Source organism: Gymnogyps californianus, chromosome 20, assembly GCF_018139145.2.
Source record: "Gymnogyps californianus isolate 813 chromosome 20, ASM1813914v2, whole genome shotgun sequence".
NCBI lineage: Eukaryota > Metazoa > Chordata > Aves > Accipitriformes > Cathartidae > Gymnogyps > Gymnogyps californianus.
In genome coordinates this window covers 5,426,965-5,453,454 of record NC_059490.1, presented here as the reverse complement: position 1 = coordinate 5,453,454, position 26,490 = coordinate 5,426,965, and the positions used below count along the sequence as shown (strand labels likewise).

At 43.5% G+C, this 26,490-nt stretch overlaps 2 protein-coding genes across 2 annotated transcripts in view; one reads left to right on the top strand and one right to left on the bottom strand.

Moving 5' to 3' along the window:
* TAF15 (TATA-box binding protein associated factor 15) overlaps positions 1 to 17,091 on the bottom strand; it is a 22,768-nt gene extending 5,677 nt beyond the window's left edge. The window contains exons 1-8 of the mRNA XM_050909114.1: positions 17,036 to 17,091; positions 12,863 to 12,899; positions 11,688 to 11,736; positions 11,399 to 11,489; positions 11,203 to 11,320; positions 8,164 to 8,447; positions 7,229 to 7,343; positions 244 to 278 (exon numbers count right to left, since the gene is read on the bottom strand). Coding sequence (XP_050765071.1) covers positions 244 to 278; positions 7,229 to 7,343; positions 8,164 to 8,447; positions 11,203 to 11,320; positions 11,399 to 11,489; positions 11,688 to 11,736; positions 12,863 to 12,899; positions 17,036 to 17,045 — 739 coding nt within the window. The 5' untranslated portion in view covers positions 17,046 to 17,091. The remainder of the gene's footprint in view (positions 1 to 243; positions 279 to 7,228; positions 7,344 to 8,163; positions 8,448 to 11,202; positions 11,321 to 11,398; positions 11,490 to 11,687; positions 11,737 to 12,862; positions 12,900 to 17,035) is intronic.
* On the top strand, positions 17,044 to 26,490 carry RHBDD2 (rhomboid domain containing 2). The gene is given in 6 exon segments (XM_050909187.1): positions 17,044 to 17,225; positions 19,451 to 19,503; positions 19,506 to 19,667; positions 20,837 to 21,238; positions 21,626 to 21,776; positions 23,987 to 26,490. Coding segments are annotated over 6 exon segments (1,383 nt in total). The 3' UTR covers positions 24,420 to 26,490.

Genomic DNA, 26,490 nt, shown 5'->3' with positions numbered 1-26,490 from the left:
ACAAAAATTAAAAAAAGAAAAGAAAAAAAATTCCAGTGAACGTCACTGTCTCCACAAATTCTTTCATGCAATTTGACAAAGTAGAAATCCAGTTTATTGCTAAAAGTTTGGCTATTAAAACTCATGAACACACCAGCCTCACCAAAACGCTATAATGCTTCTACTAGATAGTAACAAGATATTGGTGGCTTTTAGATTTATAAAGAATTTCCACTGAAACATTTTTGGATACTCGGCACTTACCACCGTAATTTTTGAAGCCACCACGGTCACCACCACTGCAGAGGAAAAATTGAAGAAATGATTTCTTCCTTAAGTCTCTATGTGCTGAGCCCAAGGCTCAATCTACAGTTAACTGATCACAAGTTGAGAGTTACTGTCTGGCAGCTAAAGCACCATCTCTATGTTCTCCTCACTACTCATTCATGTTCAAAGATTAAATTACATGAAAGTGAATAATCTCACAGGGTGCTGCACTGGAGAAGAGAAGCCCTAAAGAGTATTTTAAACTAATCCATACACTGTCGTTGTTTCCATACTTTCTCCCATCCCATAAGCCAAAATGACTGCTATTAAAAACTGGGTTTTAAAACAGAAATATTATTTTCATGAAGGTTAATGGGCTTTAATTGTAGATGTAATTGCTGCTTTGGAATAATTAGTACTTTAGTACTTTCCTAGAAGTAAGAAGAGCTGAAGTTAATTAACCTCCATTGTTACGCATTTATATACGGGGGACAAATTAGCAGTATCAGCCATTCTCTGAGAAATGGTCTGTGGGGACCTACTGTACTGTTAGCACTTGACATTACAGAGAAGGTGTGTGTATGTGAGCTTCAAAAGCAGAGGCCGTGAAGTTTTATTTCATTCATTCTGAAACCTGTGGCACAAAATGTAGACCAAGTTAAGAGATGACACACATCAATTTTCAAAGGTTAGAAGGGGATTTTAAACAGGACGTTACGCCTCCAATTATGTGCATGAAAATAAACCCTCACTCTTTTCAATGTAAATGTTCGTACTACTAGGATTTTTCACAACAGCATTTTTAATTGCATCCATGTTATGAACACAATATAATCAATATTCAAAGCCTCCAGGAAAAATACAACCACTGGATTTTTCAGAAAGTCAATACCCAAGTGTCAGAAAGACTGTCTCATCCTGCCATGTACAACTGCCTGCTTGCCCTCCTCCGCACGGGGACACAGCTGCCACCTGAAAATCGGGCAGGTTCACCTAATCCTGACAGCTTTCACACTCAGCAGCTAAGATAAAGCCAGCATAAGTGCAAACCCTGATGTAGAGGGCTATCCCCAGACTCTGGAACTATTGTGCCAGTACGAGTAACCTCTTGAACGCGCTTTACGACTAGAAGTCACTCCAGGTTTTAATTCAATCTATCTGCCAATACATCATAGTCCAAACATGGGACACAAGCACCCCAGCAAAAGGCAATGAAATAAAATTAGGGAGTAACTTCTTTGGCACTCTATATCTGTTTTCTGTTACAGCAAATGCAAAGTCATGAATGGAAGGTACTGCTTGCTTAACATTTATGAGATAAAATCTGCCCAAAGTGAGGGACAAAAAAGAAATAAGGTTTCAACAGATATTATCAAAACTGGATTAAGAGAGACATTCTTTGAAGGGTGACTGACATTCTGTGACAGTACATATAAGGAGTATTAGATGTTTGTCACGACAGACTATAACTTTTACTGGGACTTTTCTTAAAAAAAGTTTTTGCTGCAGATTTTAAATTGCTTCTCCACAGAAAAAAAGTCTGAATGCTAAATTGCAGTGTCATTTACTCGTAAGTCATTCGTTCTGTTCATTAAAGAGGTAAAATGAATGAATTCTATATGCAACATCAGAGCTGGTCTTTATTCAAGGCTGGCTATTTTCAAGGATTGATGATAAAAACACAATGGTGGTCATAAAATTTACTGTAAATATCTTTCTGCCACCTCCAATTCACTTCAGCTAAAAAACCAACTTCATTATGACACAACAATTTTCAGTAAGATGCCTGCTATTCTAAGATTTTAACTGAGAAATAACAAGAGTGAATACATCAACCATGGAAATGTTATCAAAGTTTTGCAACCCTAGAATATGGTCCCAATTCATCAGGACAGCATTATCCAGAACATGTATATTTTCTAATTTGAAAGTATACAGCAGCAGACACAAATTAGGAAAATCCAACAATCTAAAAACATACAGAAAGTTTATGATTAACACAGCCAGATTTCACAGGAAGTGAGGATTTTGCTAAGATGCTGAGGTAAAAATGTGTGCACCATGATTCTGAGAAGCAACAGAGTTGCATATATAAAATGTAAAAGAAGTCACAATCAAATGCCTAATTTCTAATTTTGTGATACAGTAATTCTGCACCCCGCACTAACAAGTGCAATCCACAATTTTTAATTCGTTTTTTAATTAACGTCTGCAGAAATACGTTTTTGCCCAAGTATGCTTCAGCATGTTATCTTCTGCTTAGTCTCACATGACCAACCCAACAAAAACCTGCATCAATTCAGTGACAGATACCTTTGACGATAGATTAATGCTTTCCTCCATTTTTAAGTCCATTATAAAGCTGCAGTGTGTTTTCTTCCTGAGATTTTGCTGGGCAAAGCTACCTAAGATCCCCAGGAGGTATGTGGATACGCTGCAGCAAGTGAAGTCAAACACAGAAACTGGCTGCAAGCAGCCGAGGCCAGAGTCTCAGATTTACCCCTCACTGAGACCTGAACTGTAAGTCTCAATCTCAGCAACTGAATTAGTTCCCACATTATCGTCATAGAACACGTGGAAAATAGAATTGCAGTGTTTCACAGTCTGTTGCTTTACCAGTCTTGCACACAGACCAAATAGATGGGTGACCAGATGGAGTCTGGGCTTTTAACATCCTATGTTAGAATCATGAGCAGGTAGCTAAAATTCAGCAATGCCACCAACAAAGACAGTAAAATAAGAGACTGAACTGCAAGCAGCCAGCATGTGTACACGGCACCATTCATAGTGACAAAAACTTACTGCTATGAAAGAAACGTCATCAGATGTTTTCTCCTATACTCAGTCATATATTTAAACATCACCTAGCTGAGTGTAAATGGAGTTCATCTGAACATTGCTTACTGCAGCTGGGAATAACTCTTTAAATTACGGGCACAGTTACATGGAGAGCTGAACATGACAGATACAAGAAACATACTTTAAAAAAGCGATCAGATATTGGCAGAGGTAGCACTAAGAATTCAGGAACGAAATTTCAGCCTCCAACATAAATCTATGTCTCACCAAGTATGTGGGAGTTACACGTAAGAATGTATTTTTACAAACAAGAAAGGAATGCTTAGTGCACCATGACAGATGGCTTTCTTTTTGCTGCCTATATTTATTGCCTCTGTTCATGTTTTTCCAAAGTCTATATAAGGCTAAATTCAAGCATATATATTACAAGTCAAAATACTAATTCTGAACACAAACCGCACTGCTGTAAAAACCATTCGCACTAAGTTGTAGTTTCTTTATATCACAATAAGCTAATTCCCACTCATAATAGCTAATATAGCAATTAAGCTGCATAGGTAACTTGTTCATAGTACATCCAACATAGTACAATCTGCACAAGAGGAAAACAAAACAAAACAAAACAATCTATGCTGAGCAAAGTTAGGATTTCTATGACAAATCCTAATGCAATGGTAAATCCTTTTCTAAACTGCATCTATGTAGTTCCACCAGCACAGAGCGCATGAGCAGATTCAAAGGCAAAGCTTCTCCCATTTAATCCACAGACTCTAAAAGAAGGGCAGTGTCACAGGTATGGCTGCTTGACTGCCTGAACGGCTTTCCCAAGGAGAAAGAAAACAAACCTGCTTTGTATTGCTACTGTATTTCCCACTTAAATGCTTAAACAAAATAATTTGGTCCCACAACCACAATGAGCAATTAATTCCTCACCTTTCAGATGAGGACTCTAACAAAAAGGTGACTTATTCTACATGGAAACTCGGAAGAATAACTTAGAGTAAAACTCTGCATTCTCAAGACCTGGTGTACCTGCTTTCTAACCAGAAGAGCTCAAAGATGAGACTCTTCTACTATGGGTTTTAAAAAAAGAAAAGATTTTGCTTCTTAGCCAAAATACAAATTAGTGAGATCATCAATTTTTCAAGCTTCAAAATGAAAGGGTGGAAAAATTCTACTAAAATCTCAAAAGATGTAATTCAAGATCATTAAAAAAATCTGAAGAATAATTTTGAAACCCGAAGTTAGTAAGATTAAAAAGTGAACATTTGACGCATAAGAAAATGATTGTTCTCTATTGTAATAATATCAGCTAGGGAATCTGAACAGTAATTTCTCAAAAGATATTTTCTTCTCAGTGATGCATGACTTTGCACAGGCACAAAAGAAAAATGAGTGCTGAAAGCATTTATTACAGTACATATTCAAGCCATTCTAGTTCTCAGAATAACGATTCATACCTTAACATTACCAACTATGTTTTGAAGTACTTTTATAAAGGTTATTCAAAGAAATGAAAGCTCTCAAAATTTAAAAATGCTAATTTGATTTTGCCCCAAGTACTCCAGAATAATTTTTTGCACTTGCAGACTGCTCTGAGCAGTCTTCATGCAGGGTAAGTTTATACAGGCCAATGCAACTTGCAAGAATCTTGTGGGAGAAGCGATGTTGCAGCCAAAGTCACTGTATCACAAGTACAGGACAGCAGCAAGTCAGCGATGACGCTTGTAAACAGGATGCACTGATGGCCCAGCGCTACAGAGTAGATTAGGCAATACAGCTGTAAGAACACCAATGACTGGGTAATGCCCTTACCGATGAACAGCAAGCTGCAACAAGTTCTCCCTGCATTTAAATGCCAGTCAAGACAAAATCTTTATTACTAGCTAACACAGAAGACAGTCATTCGCTATGATCTCAAGTTAGCTATTAATTTTTTTTGTAATATCAAGGAACAATTTTTTTAATGTTGATAGAACTCATTTACACATTATTTTCTAACCACCATAAAAATCAAAGTCTATGTTATTACAGCAGTACAAATATCTGTGTAGACAAGCTTTTTAGATAAGATTACTTCCTGATGGCTATGGAGTTTCCACAATTTAATGTTAAGCTTTAAAATGTGATCGAAGTAAAAAACTGAAAATGATAACTAGTTACTGGAGATATACTTGACATTCCCATACAAGCTGCTTTTGGGGGGGGGGGGGGGCGGGGAGAGAAACCCAAGGAAACAAAACCAAAAAACTACCCTGAAACCCCACATTTTCACAGGACTAAACATGATTTCTTACCTTATTAGAAGTTATTTTCCCCTTGATTATACAGTTCGTTATTTAATTTAACCTTTTACACTTTTCTAATAAGCATGACTTTGGTAAAATACATGTCAGAAGCAGAATCCTCCATCACAATTATGCAGAAAGGCTAAATAAGCATATATGACACTGTAGTTTCAGAAAAATTTCACTGCAAACAGCATTAAAGACTGCATCACTTAACAGAAGCAGACAGACTTCCTAATAAATGCCTTCCCATTTTACTGTATTTCCCCCCCACTTCTCCATTCACTCTTTTCCTTCTTTTGGCTTTAAAGTCCACTGAAGTACTATTATCTACATGGATGTTTGAACAAAATTTTTCTTACATTTTGGAAAAATATGGGAAGAGGCTTTATTTTCACAGACATTAATTTATCTTACTATATCTTGCAAAGACAGAAGTTTGTTTCAAAGTGATAAAATCTACCAAAACTATGTTTTTTGAAGCTCACATTCATTCCTCTTATTGGAAAGGGCTCAGCTATAAACAATTTTTTAAAAACTCAGATTTTATCACAGGAATATGGAAAACCCTCATCCACACAGAAAAGCTAATTTTAAAAAATTGTTCAGTTTTAACTGAAAATGAACTCAGAAATTACTTTGCTAGTGAAGTTTATATTATATAAAACCTCAGCAAACTGTAACATAAAATAACTATTAATACACTTTTGTAATTGTGCTACCACACCTAATCAGGAGAGGTAGGGTCCACCTACGTCATCAAAACAGCAAGCCATGAAGTACAATTTGGAACCACCTTAGAAGCAGGCAAATTTTAAACATGGTTTAAAAATAAATACTTTAAAAAGTAACCAAGTCTTAACACACTGTTGGATTATTTTATTTAAATTAGATCAGTTCAAACAAACAGCATTGTATAATTAGAGTTCTTCATCTGGAGTTCTAGCAATAACCCAGAACTGTGCAGCCCATTAAAGGATAAGTAGTGCTGACAAGCAACACTTCAAAGCTCACTGGAAGCTTCAACATTCTTACTCTGCATCAATGAGCACTCTACACCCCCAACCATTTCACAGAGGCACACAAAGGGAAGCCAATTATGATAGTTTATTAAGAAATAATAATGTCATCTGGCCTAATTCAGTAGGATTTAAAGCAAAGGTCCCAATCTCTCAGACCTATCCATGAAATCATCTACAAGCACAAAATTAAATATGTGCATGGATTTTCTTGACAGGAACAAGGCCTAAGGCAATGGCAGAAGGGGTAACAGTATTGTTAGTATTTAAAATCTACCTAAAATAAATGTGTTTAGACTGGCAGCTAAACTAATAATAAAAACTGTATTTTAATAGAAGTTTAAAACTGCAAAAACCAGTAAAGAACAAGTAATGTTATTAATAAATTATTCCTAAATTATTTAGGAAGCAGAAAGATAATTAGCCAACCTTAGTATAATGATTTGTCATTATAAAGTCAAAATACTTCCCTGCTAAAATGTTAGCTACCTTAGCTATGAATTTTATAAAACTTTCTTAATCCCCAGCTGTTGGTTTTCTTGTCATGGAAAACAAATTTTTACAGGTTTTAAAATATCTTATTATTTCGAGGGATGGGCTCAGGCAGTTTTTCTATTGCAACTCATGTAAATAAAATGCAGCTATGTGTCATAACAATCAAATGCTTGGTCTCAATCTATCTGAACCTAAAAGCTTTTCGTAGGCAAAATGCATTTCTGTGCAGTGCAGAAACGTTTAATTTTAGAAACCTTTCATTTTTGGAAATCTAAATCTGAACCACATTAGGAACAGACATATAGTAAACAAAAATTAAAAACAGCTAAATAATAAGAAACAAGGGTAAGGAACTGCAGCCACTGGAATGAGATCACTTACCTATATCCAGACATATGACCTCTTCCATCCATGTCATATCCCCCTCTACCTCCTCCCTGTGACCCGCCATATCCTCTATTATCTTCTCCATACCTACTCTTTTCACGACGATCATCTGGAGAACAAGTAAAACAAAACAAAACATGAGTAAATTGTAGTGCCAACTGCAGTGCAGTGAAAATTCCCACCCTACAATTATTTCCCCCCCCCTCAAGTCTGCCATTTAAATCTGGAAAGCATCAACTCCTAAATCTCTCTTACATTAGCTATGCCACAAAGTAATGGAGCAAAGTTTGATTTTGTTCCAGTTATCTCCCTTGGCTTCCAGGGCCACAAGGGATCTCAGAATGTAAACACTCTGTACTTTAACTACACTCCATTTTCCGAACATTAAACACACATTGTCTAAAATACACTTTTCATTCTACTTCCATATAGCCTTCCCAGTTTGCAAAAGACATCACTGAAGACAGAACAAAGATAGAGTGTGGGTTGTGCCACTTGTGTGAAGTTTCTGCAAAAAAAGGGTTGATCTTAAACTTCTCATTTCCTTCTATCTCAGAATTCCCCTACACAGCGTAAAGCTGGAATGTGAAGTGCAAAAGCTCTTCATGACTGATCAGGACATGTCACCCTCATGCAGGAAGATGGTTGAAAATAGCTTAGAAGAAAACTATTTGCAGAACTCAGGGAGAGACTCTGCAAGGCTGCCTCCAACAAATGCAAATGCAACAATTCTGGGGCCCCAACAGTTTTTTATCTCTGCATAATGTTTTGAAAGTCTTAACAAATGAAACATTCCCCAAGAATATCAACATGGAAAAAGAGCTTTGACTATGCATCAAGTCAAATGTCTGTGGAAGGAAATCCAACTATTTCACAGTGTTTCTGCTCCATTTTATTAGCCAATATTGAATTCAACCTGTGAATTTTACCTTGGTTGTTGTGGCTATAGCTTCCCTTCTGAGACGGGTAGGGTTGCTGAGAATGGCCATATGAGCTTTGGTGCTGGTTATAGCCTGACTTTTGGTCATATGAGCTCTGGTGGCCATAGCCCGACTGCTGGTCATATGAGCCCTGGTGGCCATAGCCCGACTGCTGGTCATATGAGCTTGACTGCTGGTCATAAGAGTCTTGGTTTTGTCCATAGCTTGTCTGCTGGTCATAAGAGCTTTGGTGCTGACCATAGTTTGACTTTTGTTCATAAGAGCCTCTTCCACTTAAAATAAACAGAATTTGTATTAATAGCTAAATGTTCACAGAATAGAGAGCAAAATAATGGCTGAAAATTCATTACATTGCTAACATTTCCTAGTCACAGTTACCTCCCAGTCATTACTGGCATACAGATATGAAAATACTCTGTGTTTCATCTCTGTTGGGATATATCTGGCTTCCAATAAAAGCACAGCAGAAAACCGTGTGTTACCATTGCTTTCAAGACATCCTCAGTTTCCACCGTAAATGTAACTTAAGAGCATCGCTCCCCTTACATATCCCAGTACAATGCTTGCTTCCTCCCCTCTTCCCAGTAGCATGACAATGGCTGATGCATGTCAGCCTGTGACCTGCTAAACATCAAATCCTTCTCTACAGAACTGCAGGGAAGACACCCACTGCTGATGTTGTATTGTGCAGCTGATGCTTCCGTCTACCAAAAAAAATCCCAACATTTTGCTTTCACTGAATTGCAACCTGACTTCTTCTGAGCGTTCTACCATTTGGTCAAGAACTTTTCTAACTTTTGTTATGTCCTCTGACATACTTGCAGTTCTTCCCACTTTAGTGCCATCTACATATACTACCCCACCAACTTTCATCAGAAACATTGACCAATATCACATCTAGGATACTCCAACACAATGTGGCTATACATTCTAAGAGGGAGTCGTAACTCTTCTCTGACTAATAACAACTTTATAGCAACCACAAGGAAATCTCACCTACACCATACTTCCCTAGGCTGCTTCAGCGTCCAAAGTAGAAACAAAAGTATTTTGAAAATCTAGATATACAAGAGAATAGTTCCAGTTGGGTTACCCTTTCATAGAAAGACATTTATATAGATTTATGAGAAATAAATTGCATCCAGGAAACACTGGCTGTTACTCATACCTTTGTCTTCCCCCTGGGTACTTAGTTGCGGCTTAAGTGTACTATTTTTTCAGTAATTGAAATTAATCACTGACCTCCGCCACCCTTTCTTCTCTTTCTCCTCCCTGCTTCCACCCTTTTTCAAAAGATGAGGCACTATATTTGCCACTCTCCAGTCTTTGGCAATCTTACTTGCTAGCCAAAACATCTCAGAAAAACAAACAACAAAATCTAACAGCCTACAGAAAGTTCCCACCAGCTTTTCAAAGTACTCTAAGATGAAGTCCATTGGGTCCAACCAATCTCAAAATATCCCATCCATGTAAATACCATCTAATCTGCTCCCTCCCAGTTCTAGCCAAGATCTCAGCTTTAACATAACTAATTCCAGTGGCAAAGAGCTTGCAAAGATTTTTGTTAATATCTTCACTTCAAAAAAAGTCACCTCCACTTTAGCCTTTGCATCATCACCAACAAAGGAAGCATCATTGAGAGCATCCACTATTTGTCGGTTTTCCTTCCTTCCCTTAGGATGAGAGCGCTACAATTTTGTGGCCATCCTCTTCAAAGTTGCTATCATTTAATTTCTCAGTTTCTCCTTACTTGTTACAACCATACATTGAAAAGTTTCCCTCCAATGTCTTTTTTTTCATTTTCTTGATCAAAAACAATTTGTTGGAGAGTCTATGCTCTACTGCATTTTTTCCCACTGGATGTCTACAGAGTTAAAAACTACATCATTGCCTAGTCCTGTCCTTTGTACAGCTCTAATAAATGCTCAGAAAACAAAGCAAAGCAAAACCTAACCCTGTACCTGCCTTCTTTAGGGATGTGAAAAAGACACTCTGAGTGACAGCATCTACTGCTGACAGATTAAGACCTTGCTTGTTTATATTAAGATGTTTTGTAATAATAACTACAAAAACAGAAACCAAGTACAGGTTTGCTGAAGTCCAGATTGTTTCATCAGCTTGCAAAAAAAAAAAAAAATATTTGGACCTTGGACACAAGAATGAGGTTTACTACATGACAGTGTATTTTAAAGAGGTCACCTGATCCTCAACAAAGATCTAATGCGAGCAGTAACCTGCAAGCAGTAACCTTGGGGTGTATGCATGAAGCTTGTAAACTAGATAATGAAGGTATTCTACCACCAAGTGGCCTTATAAGTCGTTATGGGAAGCTGGGCTGTATTTTCCAACATACTTTAAGAGTAGTATTATTAATCCTCCTGAAACTGATTCAAGTACATCACTTAACAAGTAAAATACATTTATAATAGCATAAAGTACTGAATCAGAGTGCAGTATGCATATGCACATTTAAGTTATCGATGAGGATATAAAAACACGACGTTTCGAGAATCCTACTTAGTTGGAAAAAGAAAAGATATTTCTTAAATGGTATTTCTGAATCATATGCTCTTCTTTCACCACAAAAAGGCATTCTAAGTCAGATGTCTGCAAATCTAAGAACAGCAAAGAATTTCCTTGCTAACAGCTTAATTGAAGTTAATAAAGAGTACTCCAAGTTTATACAAAAGAATGTGACTGGAGAGGTACTTGATCTATCTTTTTCTCATTCAAAATACTCTCTACCAAGTCCATTCTTCATTGTAGTCACTATCCAAAGCCTTTCTAAAGCGTATCTCCCCGTACAGCTTGACTTTAAAACAACTGCGTCCGTCCTTCTTACATAAAGAAATACTCTTCCCCTACCTCCTGTTCTTTCAGGCATTAAAAATGTCTTAAGAATGTGGATTTTCAGATGTTTGTCCTTTTTTTAGCAATGATAGCAGGAAATTTGTTATAGCTCTAGTTAAGAATGTACAACTACTAGACAGTACTTTAAATAGATACCGTTAATCTCTGCTTCCTTACCCTCTAGACGACCCTTTCTGCTGCCCCTGACTGCTATAAGACTGCTGGTTGTATGAGCTCTGATTCTGATTTTCATAACTGGATTCATCATCGTATCCCTGGGAATCTTGTCCATAACCTGGAAATTGAGGAAGAAAATTTTTAGTAAATATTCACCTTTTAATTATTGCCAGTGAATCTAACAAGCTAGCCAAACCTGTTTGATTTTGTCCATAGCTCCCATGGTAGCTTCCATAGTTCTGTCCGTAGGAGGAATTGTCTCCACTCTGCCCATACCCAGAATATCCCTGTAATTTCAAGAAGGTACTCAAATAAGTGTAACTTCCACAGCAGGTAATTACAGTTTTCCTTCGCTAGACACTACTGCAAACATCAAGCACAGCTGAGAATGGACTTCTTCCTGGCCCAGATATGGTCACCCAGGAACATTTATTTTTACTCAAGGAACATCTGCTTTGAAAGACACAATGTTTCTTTCAGCTTACCTGTGCTTGTCCATAATTTTGACTGCTCTGATTGCCATAGGAGGAATAACTGTAAGAGAAAAATGCATTTAGTAAATGCTTACAGTGCCCTCCACATGGGTTGGAAAGTAAAGGTATTTTTGGTGTTATTTTAAGTTTCTTTTCATTCCAAAATAGGTGTTTAATCCAAGTGCTGCAGTTGTAGGCATATTAGAACTGCATCAGTAAACTAATGGTTACCATAGTTGACTGTCAGAAGCCAGAAGAGCTTATTTTAATTTCTGCTCTGTTTCAAGTGTAAATTTAAAGTACATGAAAGTTGGGCTTACTGTAATTTGACAGATTCTTCAGAATCACAGAAAACGTTACCGTACGAAAGCAAGGCATTTTAAGTTTTTCAGTATAATCTTACAAAGTTAATTTTATTTTAATCAATTACTGTTAATTTGGTATTTGTTGGGACTATTCAACAATAACGTCATCATCAAAAAACGCACTAGCTTTAGATTATACTTACTCGTTATTCTGCCACTTTAAGACTTCGTGAACTGACAGAAGAACCATGTGCTGAAACTCATATCATACTCAGATATAAACTCAAACTCACGCAGTGCTATATGCATAGAACCTTATGACTTTCATTAGCACAGTCGGTATTTGCCGTGATTTTCATACTTCCATAAAAACACTTTCGTTTCACTGATTAAAATACCCCCCAAAAAACGTGCAGCTGTTTTATGAACTTGCTTTTAAATTTCACAATTACGAACAGTTATCAGAGGGTTTTAACAAAAAGTTCCCTCCAACGGGAAAATAAAATGGAAAAATAAAATTTTACATCTGTACGGCCCATCATTTACACTTGTATAACCTTTGACTAAAACCTTAGTGAACAGCTTAAGGCAGTCATATGAAAAATATTTCTCTATATTCATGACATTTCAAAAGTTCCTACTATTAAAAGGTGTCATTCCAATTTAAACCTGCTTATTGTCTTCCCTTCAGGAATATATATTTTTTTCCTGTTTTATAAGACATCTTAATAAAGGCCCAGTGCAGCAAGCGTTCTGCACCCATAACTCCAAAAACATATCAATGCTGTATCATGCCCAAAGATTCAAACATCATGCTGGGAATACTAAACGGCCTTTTATTTCACAGATTTAATTGCTAACAGCAAAAAAACCCACACATACCTCTGCTGGCCCCCAGACTGACCGTAACTTCCAGAATCTAGAAAAAGAAGTAATTCATATCGAGTTAACATTTTATTCCTCTACTTACTGTAAGAGGAAGAAATTTGGGGAGAGAGAGAAAGGTTCAAGTACACTGGATAATGCAACTACTTTCCCTGCAGAATGAGACAACTTCTTCTTTATTAACAAAAAAGAAAATGCTAAGACTGGGAGAACAGGAGCACAGAAGCACAGGGTGCGGGGGACACAACACAGGCATAGCCACTTCGAACTTTCCTTTTTGAAGGGTCTGAATTCCATTTTCAAGGCGTCTCTTCAAATATTCGGGACTGCACAACCCCCTCTAATGGCTATCGAACACAGTGCCATCATCAATGAACAGAATGCAGCAGCTTAATTAATCAAGCAAAGCTAAGTAGGTCAGTCCTACTGAACCCCTTTTTAAGACGCCGTTAGAAAGCTCTGCCTAGCAAAAGGGCACAGACACAGGCAGAATTTGGAGGGATGGAGGAATCATGACATTTCCCTTCTCTCATATTGCAAAAGGAGAAACATTACTGACAGCTCAAACCGTGCAAGAACGAATTCATTTACACAACACAAGCTGTCCAGGCAGGTATTATGAGTATTATTTTCAATTAATGTAAACATCAGTTATCAAGGAAATTTATTCTTGAAACACATTGGAAGAATATGGATTTCAAAATATGACCTCAAGTTAAAAACAAATTCACTGAAATGGTTTGACTTGTATTTAAAGTACAGCATCTAATTTGTGAAAGCTATCAATGTTACAAAAAACCCTATTACCTGCTAGCCGGAATTCAGTTCTTAAATAGGGTGCTTTGTCTTTACTGATTTAGCTTATCACATTATTTTATCTTGTTAATCGCACAACGATGAACTTCCTTGTCTTCTGCAAAACTGCAAATTTTTATGTGTTAAAAGCTCTTACTATACAGGGGAAAACACACATGCCTACCGATTTAGTTTCCCAAGCCAGCTGCGCGCAACAGATGCAGACACACAGAACACACATGCATTGCTCCGTCAACCTCAGACCCTTCAGAATTCAGACTGTCACAGGCAGGCTTCATCTCTTCAGAGATACCCACCCGCCCCAAGCGGCTCTACACCCTACCAACTTCTTAACCACACAGACTCTGTCGATCTCGCTTTCTATGCAGGAGTCTCAATTCCTCTTGACATTTTTGCTTGGAATTCCCACCTTCTTGTCAAAACCCAAACACCTCCTTCCTTTCTCTACCAGCCTCACCAGTACTGTCACTCTGGATAACAGCCCTGCAATTTTCCTGTTCCTTTCAAATCACTTCAAGAATTTGTACAAATATTGTGGTGCCGCGGTCTCATTAAAAACTACCAAGAACTTCTCTGTTTTCATCCCTGATTTCAGTCTTTCCCCCACGCTCTCTCTCTAACCTCTACACCTAGAACTGACTAAAAAGCTGAAACCGAGAATTAATTACAATGCAGGGTAAATGTCATAAACTATAAACGACTACAACCATTTTCCAATCAAAACACTCATCAAATTGCTGAAAGTCTGTTTATTATACCTCCTTCATCTGGTTATAAACCCAATCCTGCCAGTACTTACACATATACTTAAACATATGCATATACACTTCCAAGATGAGGATATCACCTAAGCTATTCAGACATGAAGCAGCATTTTTAATGGTAAAGTATCTCCTCAAAGCAACACAAAGCATCAAATTTCATATTCTGTAAGAGAAACATTTACCACAAGCTAAAATGAGACGAAATAATATTTCATTTCACACGTCCTATAAAGCAGTTTCACTCAGATGTGAAACATTCTCCTCCTTTTCACTGCTACACAAATATTTCATTGCCTTTTCATAATGAAAAGCAATTAAAAAAACCAATGTAAAAGTGCAACTCAAACATGTTTATTGTTTTTAATGAGATGAAGGTCAAATTTTTACATTATTTCAATTTAAGTGATCCCAAAGATTACTATTAATTAGGTAACCACATTTTAAAACTATGGTTTAACTCTAAAATTTATATGCCATTAATGCTGCTAATTAAAACAAAGAATATTAATGGTTGTATCAGAAAGAATTCTTGAGTAAGAATGTAATTAGCTATAAATTGAAGGACTACATTTAATCTCCTTAGTTTCCCCCTTACGAACTTCTGCCAAACTACAAAATTTTGGAAAAAGTTTGAAAGCAACCAGATAAGGAGCCTGTAAAATATGAATACGCAGAATCAGAGGAATATCCTTTATTTATACATTTTTCTACATCCTTTGTTGGACCTCTTAGTCTACAGACTTCTGATCGATTTATTTTGGTGGGCTCAATGGGGACAAGAGTCTGTAAGTATTTTCGGAAACAACAGATACTTTATTCCGGAAACTCCTGGATACGCAGACATTTTTTCTGAATGTTTAAAAAGCTCATGGAAAAATTTCCTGTGAATGAAGTGGGGCATAGCAGACTAGTCACCTTGCACTGCTCAGGAAGTGTAGTCCTCTTAAGACAGAAGAATCTGCTGTGTACATTTGAAAACTGAAGTTCTCATACAAAGTAATTCATGTAAAGAAGCAGCTTCTGTAGTATTCTCAACAGAAAAAGAATCTTATGTTTGAACACCACCATAGAGTAAAAACAGAGGAGACACTCAGGTGCTTGACTGGTAAATACTTGAGGTCTGGGAAGAAAGTGGTTTTAGTTTACAGCCAAACTTTACTCATTTAGCAGAAGAATTCATGGTCTGAACTCATTTTACAGTACCTTTGGACATGTTTTCTTCTCATGGTAAAGAGCTGTACCTTGCATTAAAGGATTCCTTTAACATACCTCACTTTGTTTTGTTTTTATTCTCTATCATTCATATATGTAACATGAGAGAACACTAAAATGGCTCAACCCTAACAAAGCACAGCTCACTCCACAAAGCACTTACAGCCCTGGCATTTCTTCTCCCATTCTGGGGTACACTACCTATCCACAGCTTCACAGGGGCAGCATTTTCACCTCAAATGGGAGGAAAAAACAGCAACACAACGCACTCACAGAAGCCCCAGGAGAAGCTGGGCTGTGTCAAGTCATCTGGGACAGCAGACCTACTGTCTCCATACTCAACTAAAGGCCTCTGTTGGGAAAAGAATTACAGCCAGCGCATTTTTAAGCCCACAGCAGGGGAGCTGTGAAGCTACCCCCTTTGCTATGCTGGCACCCTTGGTGGGTGGGGGGGCTGCTAGAGCAGAATGCAGAGCAGATGCAGCAGATACTGGGACACAAAGGTGGGTCGCATGCTGGGGGGGAGCAGGGAGGGCACGTTCCACGCTAAGGGGGGGGACACAACTCAAGGGAGGGGGTGTTTGCATTCCATGGGGAGTGTTGACCCAAAGGGGGAGTACACAAACCATGCTGTGGGGAGTGGCATGACTAAAAGGCAGGTCCACACCTCACACCGGGGGGGGGGGGGGGGGGAAACAGGACTGGGGGACACAACCCAAAGGGGGGCCCCGCATGGGGGAAGGGCCATGACCCAAAAGGGGGGGGGCTTACATCTCACACCGAGGGGGTACGCGACCCAAAGGGCAGGCCTACACTGGGGGGCATGAACTAAAATGGGGTCCACATCTCACACCGGGGGGGTGCGGCACAACCCAAAGGGGGGGTCCCACACACAGAGGGGGGCCTAGACCCAAAAGGCGGGGCCTAAATCCCACGCAGCATCCGAGCGGGCGACCCCAATGGGATTCTGCCCCCACACCCCCCAACCCATTGCGACACCGGGAGGCGTGGCCGGGCTGACCACGCCCCCCCGTCGTAAAGGGGCGGGTCCGGGCTGCCTGGCAGAGCGAGGCTCCCCGGGGAGGGGGCGTGGTCTCGATCGAAAGGGGGCGTAGCCCGCGGGGGCCATCAGCGGGGGCGTGGCTCCCCTCCCCCTCTCCGTCGTCAGGGAGCGCGCAGCGGGCGGTAAACGGGGAAAGGGGGGGGGTGTGAGGGGGGAAGGGACGGCGTCTCCCTCCGCTAACGTGGCCGCGGCCTTTTCCACCTGCGCCACATGGCGCTCGCCCACCCTCCCGCGCCCACCGCACCCGCGCTTGGCGACGGGAAGCAGAGCCACCACCAACACCCCCTCAGCCCGCCGGGCACTGGAAGCACCTACCCGAAGCCATGGCGGCGGCGGCCGCTAACCGGGCTGAGGGAAGAGGGGGGAAGAAGAGAGAGAGTGAGAGAGAGAGAGAGAGACCAAGCGCCGCGCCGGCCGCGCGCACACTGAAGCACCCGCAGCTCGCGCGGACTGCGGGGCCCGGCAGCCAATCCGCGCGCGCGGCGCCTACCACTGGCGTGGGGAAGTAGGGGGGCGGGGGGGGGGGGAGAGGGGGAGAAGAAGGGCCGTACCAACTCACCGCGGTCGGAAGGGGGGGGTGGGGGTGTGTGCTCGGCGCTGTAGGGGCGTGCTGGGTTGTACGAGGCTGTGCAGGGAGGCCGGGAATCGCTTAAAAGATTAAATTATTTTAATTAATAAACACGCAGGGTACGGTAGGGGTGCCGAGAGGGAACCGGGGGGGGGCTGCTGGTGCGGAAAGCCGGGCGTACGCCCGGCTTTCCGCACCAGCAGCCCCCCCCCCGGTTCCCTCTCGGCACCCCAATTGTGCATCGCCATTTGGGCCGGAGGGTGTTTCAGGCTTTCCAAAAGATAATTCGCCATGCCAAACTTCACAGCAGCCAGGGAGGTGGTGGTGGTGGTGGTGTGTGCTATCTTACTATCTTAAAAAGCCAAATATTGACTCGGAGGCTGGCTTTCTAAGAAAAAGGGATCGTGGTCTTGGGAAGCAAGTATACGAAACAAGAGGCGTTGCTTCAGGAAGGAAGGTTGATGAGGAGTGAACTGAAACGGCAGCAAAAGCAACGTTGATTATTTCACCTGAGCAGTCGTGTTTCTTGTTTCAGATCGAGCAACCTTCGTGCGCGAGTCGGAGAGGGAAAGTTAACAGTTGCACGCTTTCTGTTGAGTGACAGCCTGCGCCTGCATCAGCCGGGGAAACTGCGAGCGCTGCGAGGTTTTACCCCGTTTGTTTTTTTTTTAAAGGCAGTCAAGAGCATTCTCTGATTTCAACTGAATGGATTGAGCAGATCTGCAAACCAGTTGGGCTGTTTCTTTCCCCCCTGGGTGCAGCAGCGGGAGGCAAATCCCACTGCCACAACCTAAAATAAGTTTCTGCAAAACAAGCAGCGACTAGAATGGTTAATTGAAAAAAGGGGTTGAGCTCTCTGCCCATCTTTTGGTTTCTCCTTGAAAAACTTCATCTCCTCCAGCCGCGACGTCTTCTCCCGTGCCGTTAGCCTTCCCGTGTCTGCGACAACCTGGGACCTCTCACAAAGGCTGCCTTTGCAATGCGCTGTCGGGATTAGGGCAGACCCTAGACAATGCTCCGTAGCCAGGGGCAGGGCAGGGGAGGTGGGGGGATCTTTAGCTCTGCGTAGAGCCTCTCAGTGCCTTTATATTCCTCAGAGATTGAAGGATTCTCATAAATGGAAAATGGCATTAATTGAGACAGAGAGACAAGCTGACGCATCTGTTTGCCTGCTGATAGATCTGTGCTGTGCTCTCCCGTTGCTCCCAATCAAAAACTTTGAAGCTGGGGTGGGGAAAAGATGTGAGACTCTCAAACCCTCTGCTCATTGCCCTTGGCTGAAAGAGATCCCAGCTGCTTCAAATGCTTTCTCTACTTTGCAAAATCAGAGTGGGGTGTGGGAAGGTGTGTTTCTTCTATGCTTCCCGTGTAGACGAGACCTCACAGATCTCTTGTTAGACCTGAGCCAGCAGCCCGTGACTGGGATCATGTCCGGAGGAGGAGATGGTGGCAGGGGAGTGTTTCTGCCACGTAACTGTTCATGGCGAGCGGATGTGGGTCCAAGCACCAGGAACTGGACAATGGGAGCCACATCCTCCGTTCACTGCTGGGGGCCTCTCACCACCCATGGAGCAAAGCCTCTATTTGTCCCTGCTTCTTACTTTTTTCCTGCACATCCCTCTCCTCACGCAGGGGCTTCTCAGGGCGAGGGGTTCCCCTCCATCTGCCACTTCCCTTCAGGCAGTGGTGTGTTCAGCCAGTGCGTGCACAACACTGTAGACAAACAGCAAAGTTGATGCCATTTCAGCAGGTTTAGCCTGCTTTGTAACGCACCGACATGGAGGAGGCCTGTCTTTGGGCAACCCCTCCATTTGCGCCAGTGTGGGTGGGCAGACGCAGCTCCGGTGCGAGCGCTCCTCTCCACCTCCATCCGTCACACCTGAAGGGAAACACTTGGCACTTCCAAGCAGCCTAAGCCCGTGACACGGCAGCGGGGAGCGGATGGGGTTGTACGGGGCCTCCCGCGTCCTTGGGAGGCTGTGTGTGGTGGAGGGCCGGCAGCAACCCAGCCTGGGGCGGGCTTCCAGCGATAGCTCACACCTCTCCTCGGGGATATTTTCCCCTTCTGGAAAGGGAAAAAAATAATAAAAAGATTTTTAAAAGGAGGCTAAAGAACCCCAGAACACCTCCCGCCCGTCTCCATGGTAACGGGGGCGCCGTAGCGCCTCGCGTTGCCACGGCAACGGTCCAGGCCTTCCGGCGGCGGCCGGAAGCGGGCAGCGCGCGGCAGCATGGCGGCGGGGTGGGGGCGCCCGCCGGCCGCCGTCGCCGTCACACTGCTGCTGTCGCTCGGCGTCTCCGCGCCCGGGCTGCTGCGGGGAGCGCCCGCCGCCCGCTCCGCCGCCTCGCTGCGGCCCGCCGCCCTGCGTGCGGGGGAAGGTGAGCGGGGGCCGCCGGCGTGGAGCAGCCGCTGCCTCCTTGGCTGCTCCGCCTCCCCGGCCCCTTGCCCCCCCCCCCCCCCCGTCGCTCCCCCGTTGCAGGCCTTCCCCGAATCCCCACCGAGCCTTTGCTTCCCTCCTCTCCGGGACCTCCCCGTGTCCTGCCCTGAACCGCTTGGTCCCCCCTCCTCAGCCCCCATTTCTGGGCACTTCCTCAAGTCCCTCGCCGAGCCTGCCGCTCCCTCGGTGGCCCGCCTCTCTGGGCCTTCCCATGACCCGCACTGTGCCCCTTGCTCCCCCCTCTCTCGGTCCTTCCCCTGACCTGCACTGAGCCTGCTGGGCATCCATCTCAGCCCCACCTATATCAGACTGCTCCCCCCTCGGCCCCCATCTCTGGCCCTTGACACTATGCAGAGTGGGGGTACGCTGTTAGGAGCTTGAGGGATTTGCTTTCCTCAGTCCCTGTGGTATTCCCAGAACGATTTTTATCATGATTTTAATTCCCATGTTCCTGCTCGCCCCCATGCAGTGATTTCTTTCAGCCGTCCAGTGCTCTGAGCTGATGGGTGAATTCCGCCATCTCCTCGCACGTCTCCAGGGGAGCAGTCAGGTTGCACCGGGTTACACTCTCAAGGGCTATTTTTCCAGCTATGGGACCAAGGTTGATGAGAGGGAGGTGGAGAAGTCTTTGCCTCAGTCCTCACTGAGTGCCTAGGAGGATGGCTAACAAGAGGCCTGGGAGCGCTTCTGAGGTCTGATAACCTCCTGGCATTTTTTGTGAGAAAAGTCAGTCTTCTAGCAGTAAGAAGTGTTTATCTTTTGAGCAAAATCATAGTTACCATAACAGTCATTTTTATGGCTCTTGCCTTCTCTGTTAATGAGATGAAATTTACTACAGACACTGTTGCTTTTTTCCAGGCAGCTTCCCAGGAAGCAGCAAGAGTCAGTCCATATGTCTGCGATACCCAAGATAGCACTTGTTTTAACTCTATTTGGTTATTTATGCCTGGTTGTAAAGGCCTCAAGTTCCTTCTCTTCTACACCAGGATAGAAATGAAAGCTATTAATTAATCCTGTAGGCTCACTCTCCCTCTGCTCAAGCATGTCATTGTAGTGGTTTAAAACAAATTCATTGCTGCCTCTGCCTTTTTGACGTGCTGGTGTGCTCAGTTCACAGGTTAGTTACCTACATCTTTGTCTACGAAGACCTGATATCCTTGACCTGCGGTGCCATTATCATCTGGTATTTTGCGGGCAGCTTTGAGAAGAACGTTGGCACTGTGAAGCACTGCTTCCTCACCATCGCGTTCGCTGTCCTCTCCGCCCTCCTGTACCTCTTACTCGAGACCGTTGTCTCGAGGGTGTCAGAGGTGGAAGATGCCAAAGGATTCATGCCGGTAGCTTTTGCTACGTTGGGTGTGTCCACCACCCGCTCGCGGATGAAGAGGACTCTCTTTTTTGGGGTTAGAGTTCCCGTGGTGCTGGTGCCATGGTTTATGCTCTGCATAGCATGGTTTATCCCCCACTCTTCTCTCTTGAGTAACCTGTGTGGGCTTCTGGCTGGGGAAGCCTGTATCCTTTCCAAGGCGAAGCCCTGAACCAGAGGGGGATGGCTGTTTTACGAGGGGGAGGACGTGCTGCCGTTCTCGTTGCCGAGATGCACTGGCTTTATGGTGTTTCCTGGGCTCTTGCTCTGCATTAAAGTCTCACTGGCTTTGCGGGTCCTCATCGCACCCGTTCTGCATTTGGTTTTCACCTTGCACTTCCACTTCCCCTGCGGCTTTAGTGCACGCAGAGAACGTGGAGCTGAGAACGGCGATGGTCTGTGGTGATGGTGCTGGGTAGAACTGGAGAATTCTGCAGGGAAAGCGGTTTGTGGCCAGAGGGAGATTGTGTGTGGCTGTGTTAGAAATGAATGTGTTTTGTCTGCAGTCCTCCTTAACATGCTGCTGACTTCAGATGGTCTTGGCTACTGTTTCTGCTTGGATTTTCCGGAGTCGGTGGGCTCTAAGCTGGACCGGGTGTTCCCTTTCAGTCTGCTGAAGAGGATACCAGGGCTGAAATATATCCCAGGGTCTTTAGTGGAGAGAAGAGCCTTCAAAAGCAGCAAGTAAGTACAGGAGTTCCTATGAAAGATCTTATGATATAGGGGAATTTTGAGGCGTAAGTGGAGGCATTAAATCGCCTTTAAAAGCTGTATTGTGCTTGTCGTGTTCATATCCTGGGTGTTAGGGGGAACATACTGACCCATTGATGTTACACTGGTGATGTTACTGTGACTAATACATTATCACACATTAACTCAACCAGGTCTTTCAGTGAAAGCTAAATTGAGGTGAAAGACCTCTCATTTGCTGCAAGGGCAGTGTGTACACATGCCAAGGTATTGCATGAAAGTTAAGTTGTGCGGTTCTGCCCTAACATTAGGACTTAGAGCATTTGTTCCTGGCTATATGGCTCCCTGGGGCGTGATCTTTATCTTTCTGTGCCCCACCTCACCTCCCAGGAATGCTGTGAAGTGAGTTGTGTCCAAATCTATGTAGGAGCAGAGCATTATAATAAATTAAAGATGTCATTTAGGAAGTTCAATGTAGACCTTTCAATGCATGTTTTCAGTGTCGAGGCAAGATTGCTTTATCGAAAAGAAACCTTAGGGCCTGTGGCTGACGTTCAGGAATGGTTTTAACTTTGTGTATATCACAAGCCATGAAAACTCACTTGTATTCTAAAAAGCTTGGAAATGTAGGTCAAATTTTTCCCTGTTCTAAGATGTCATTTCAGTTTCACAGAGGAAGGATAGTTTTCTATTAAGGGTTAAATTCTATGTATTCTTTAAGCCATCAGCTCACTGTAAAGCGTTCTTTGAAGTGGAAGCATTCCCAAGTGTTTGCATCTGCCCTCACCCATGGGGAAACCATAGAACAAACCCTTGCCTGCAGCAGGAGCGTACCCCAGATCCATTAGGGCACGCAGACGTGTGAGTGCTTGCAGGCGAGGCCAGGCAGATCCAGCAGCATTTGTGGTTTTTTACTCTCTCCCTTCTGTGCAAGCACTGCTTTTGGGAGGAGGGACTCTCTCACTGCATGCTGAGCCTGTGTCTGCATCAGTCTAATGCTTCTGCTAATAACTGTTGTGCACAGCATCTCAGCTCTGTGTCTAAACCTGCTTTCTTTAGGTGAGATGACATAAATAGACTGTTCTGGCTCAAAGGTATTTACATAAACATTTGACTATCAAGCAGGGCGTGGGAAGGTGTTTCTAGGATGTTTCCATTTCTGCAGCTAAATTTGCCTGCCTCTCTGTCTTAGACACAACTTCTATTTGTGCTTCTGGGGCTTAATTTTTATTATTTTGATTCTTATTCCCAAGTAAGAGCTCTTGATGGTTTGGGGTGGGTTTTTTGGTTTTTTTTTTTTTTAATTTTCATAAGACTTCAGGCATCAACTTGCCACCGAACAGGAGACATTTCTAGGAGGACCAGGCTTTGGCATCATGTTTGTGTCCACAAATAAACCAAACCAAACCAAAAACCCAAACAAAACCAAAAACCAAATCCATACCCCAAATGAAAAAAAAAAAAAATCTAAGCCTAAAAACCCCAGCATGAGCCAGTCTCTTATTGCTGGGAATCTGGCAGTCATGGTCTTCATGAATATTGTCTTGATTCTCAGCACTCATCTTCGTGTTGTGCGTGGGCTGAGCAGTACTCCTGGAGTCCCAGAGGCTTTGGCTTCTAGGCAGATTGCCTCTCCCTTGATACGTTTCGGCGGGATGAGTCATGCCTTCTGTTGGCAAAGGCTGTTTCTAGACCTTGCCTCTGAATGATTAATTTTATTTGTAACTCTCTCCTCCTTCCCTTTTCGCTCTGTACCCTGGGCTCTTACTCGCACCAAAGGCCTTTATGGCTTCTTGATAAATAACACTTGGCAGCTGTGACTTCTCCTGATTAATAACTTAGCAGATGTGTTGTTCAGTGGAAGGCAGGGAGGACGCGTACGGAAATCTTAAAGCACATTGCAGTTTGGCTTGCCTATTCCTTGTACAAAGAGACTTGGGGCCAAGAACCATGCTTGTTCAGTGGGTGTGGAATTGGTGTGGGTTGGGAGTGGGAACATCTGTCCTGGGAGGCCAGTAAACCTAGTTTTACTCAAGTGCTGCTTATAATAAGAGCTTCTCTTGTTGTAGTGAATCTTTCTGATGGATTGCAGTGACCTTTCTGAGCACTGGTCAGGAGAGAATCTACCCCCAGGGCTCTTCCAGCGCTAATAAGGCAATGCCAGTTCTGAACACAGCGTAACCTTCTGTTTTCTTCCTGCCCAGCATTAACCCTGCACCAGGCGCCTACCCCACCCAAAGCTACTGCTGCTCTTCGCCTCCGTCTCTTCCTGCTTTCCAGATGCAGCACCCCAACGCTCAGAGCCAGGGGTTTCAACACAGCTGCGCTCCGGGATATGGCCATGCTCTGGGACACGAGGGATCTCAGCACGGCCATGCTGCAGGACACAGCCTCGCTTCTTCCCCCTACCAAGCCAGAGGTGCATTCGGAGAGGGTTACGTGCAGGCCCACGCTGGAGCCTCGCCTGGACAGTGCTGCCAGCCGGGCAAGTTCTCTCTGCCGCAGCCCGTGTGCTCGACTCATCCACAGACACCTGCAGGCGTGGGCCCGCTGGCTGGGGTTCAGCAAGCATCAGGGTATCCAGCAGCCACAGTGGCTTCTGTTTCAGCTGAATTTTCGAGAGTCCAGGTGTACTGATCCTCCAGAAAGCAGCAGGACTCTCATACTGTGGCAGGACCGTTGTGGGATGCTCGCGCAGCAGTGCATTGCTGGCATCTTTGCTGTGTGTGGGGTGACTAGTGGAATGGGTCGGTAGCTCCAATGTAGGCTGTTCCCCTGCTCCCTGGCACAGGCTGCTTTAATTACATTTCCTTTCTAATTTTTTTTTTTTTTTTTACTTTTTGATGTTGCTGGGGGATGGGGACTGTATCGCCTCTGTGCACTTCTCATCCTTTTTTGGAGTCTTTTTTCATTGCTCTATTTAGCAGCTGCCTTTTTCCGCACTGCCACTAGAGTTACAGTGCATCAGCTCCCCGACTCAAGCTAGGAACCTAATTGTCAAAACACTGGACTAATCTGGGGTTTAACTAGGCTGCAGCAATAAGGACATGTCCCATCTACACTGAGGCTCTTAGCCTCCTATCTTGTTTACAGGTGTGATGTAGCTAGGACCCAAAAGAGGTTGAAATCATGGAAGCCTTAGTTTATAACTTAATATTTGAGTGGAGGAGAACAGATGTCTGTTCTACTAGTGACTTCTTCACTAAGAGTGTGCCTTGAAGGGTGCTTATTAAACCAGGGCTGCGGCAAGAGGACAGAATACAGAACACCCTTTTCTGCCCCCCCAAACACAGCTCTCAAATGCTGAAGGTCCTTCTTCGCTGTGGTCTGTGCATGCATCAACATGTTGCCTTCATTTTCTGATAGCACGGCACTAGCTCAGCCTGTGTTGCCAGCGCTTGTCGATAAGGGAACCGCAGACACGTGCAAAGTAGCGGAAGACTCTTCAATAAGGGATTTTGGCCGTTTGTAGAACAAATGTATATAAATCCAAGGAGCTGGGAGGGACCTTAACAGTGGGTTAGAAGAATTAACTGGAATGTAGCAATGCCATTGGGGGTGTTCACACTGCTCAGCTTTAGATGTCTCACCCACCAATATTAGCACAATCTTTCTCTGTTTTCTTGAGAGCTGGTGGAAAGGTGTGTGGGAGAGGGGAGTTTTCAGCAAGGGATTCAGAGCAGGGTGCAGTGTTTGGTGCCTGTGGCAGCAACGGAGGAGTTTGGTCGAGTTGGTGGGACTTGAATTTTGTTTCCAGCTGTGTAGCTGCTTTACTCTGCCATGCCCAGGAGGAATTTGCTGTCTGTGTGTCTGTAAATCAGCCAGGATCTCAACTATTGCCCTTGACTCTTAGCTTAGAGTTTTGTGCTCCAAAAAAAAAAAAAAGTGCTACATGAAGCACGAAGTGCCATTATTGCTCTTGGAGATGTTCTTGCGGTGCCTAACCTGTCCCCCAGAAACCGTGATAGCCTTGGGGCTCTTCCATGCTCTCAGCGAGCTGGGGTCATAGGCAGCATTGGCAGCTGCATGCTGCACAGCACGTATGTGCCGCCTCTTTTTTTTTTTTTTTCTTTCTTTTTTCCCTTCTTCAGTGTCTGAAGAAGCCCCGTGTTGCCGTACAGCCGCTTACTTCTCCAGCAGCCCTTCTGGGATGACTGCCACGGTTATGGGTGGCCTTGCAGGGGCTTTCTTTGGGGGAAGACCAAAGTGAATGCTGAGGACTTAGACCTCGGATGCACATTAGTAAGAAGCTCTGCTCGCAAAGGTGGGCACCCCCGGACAGGGGATTTCTGCAGGAGGATGCAGCAATTTGGGAACCAGCCTGGAGTTGGTGGCCAGCTCCGTCTCATCCCCGATGGTTTCACTCCTCCATGGGATCACAAATGGACTTGACTTCATGGTCCCATTTTTCCTGCTGACAGCAGTTGCGTTGTTACATGTTTAGTGTGGAGCACGAACAGGCTAAGGTGCTTGTTTGGAACGTAAAAGCATGTTTTTAATACTAGGAAAGAAATGCTAGAGATAACATTGAAATGTTGATACTCCACTCTCATTAGTGCCTTGATTTTCCTCCTTGTGAGATCCTCATCTGTAAACCTAGGAATTTTATCACTTTTTTTCCAGAAATGTGCAGAAGGGTGATGAGGACTGGTAGCAATCACAAATATTGTATACCTCCAAATTGTAAGCTTGAAACACAATGTGAAAG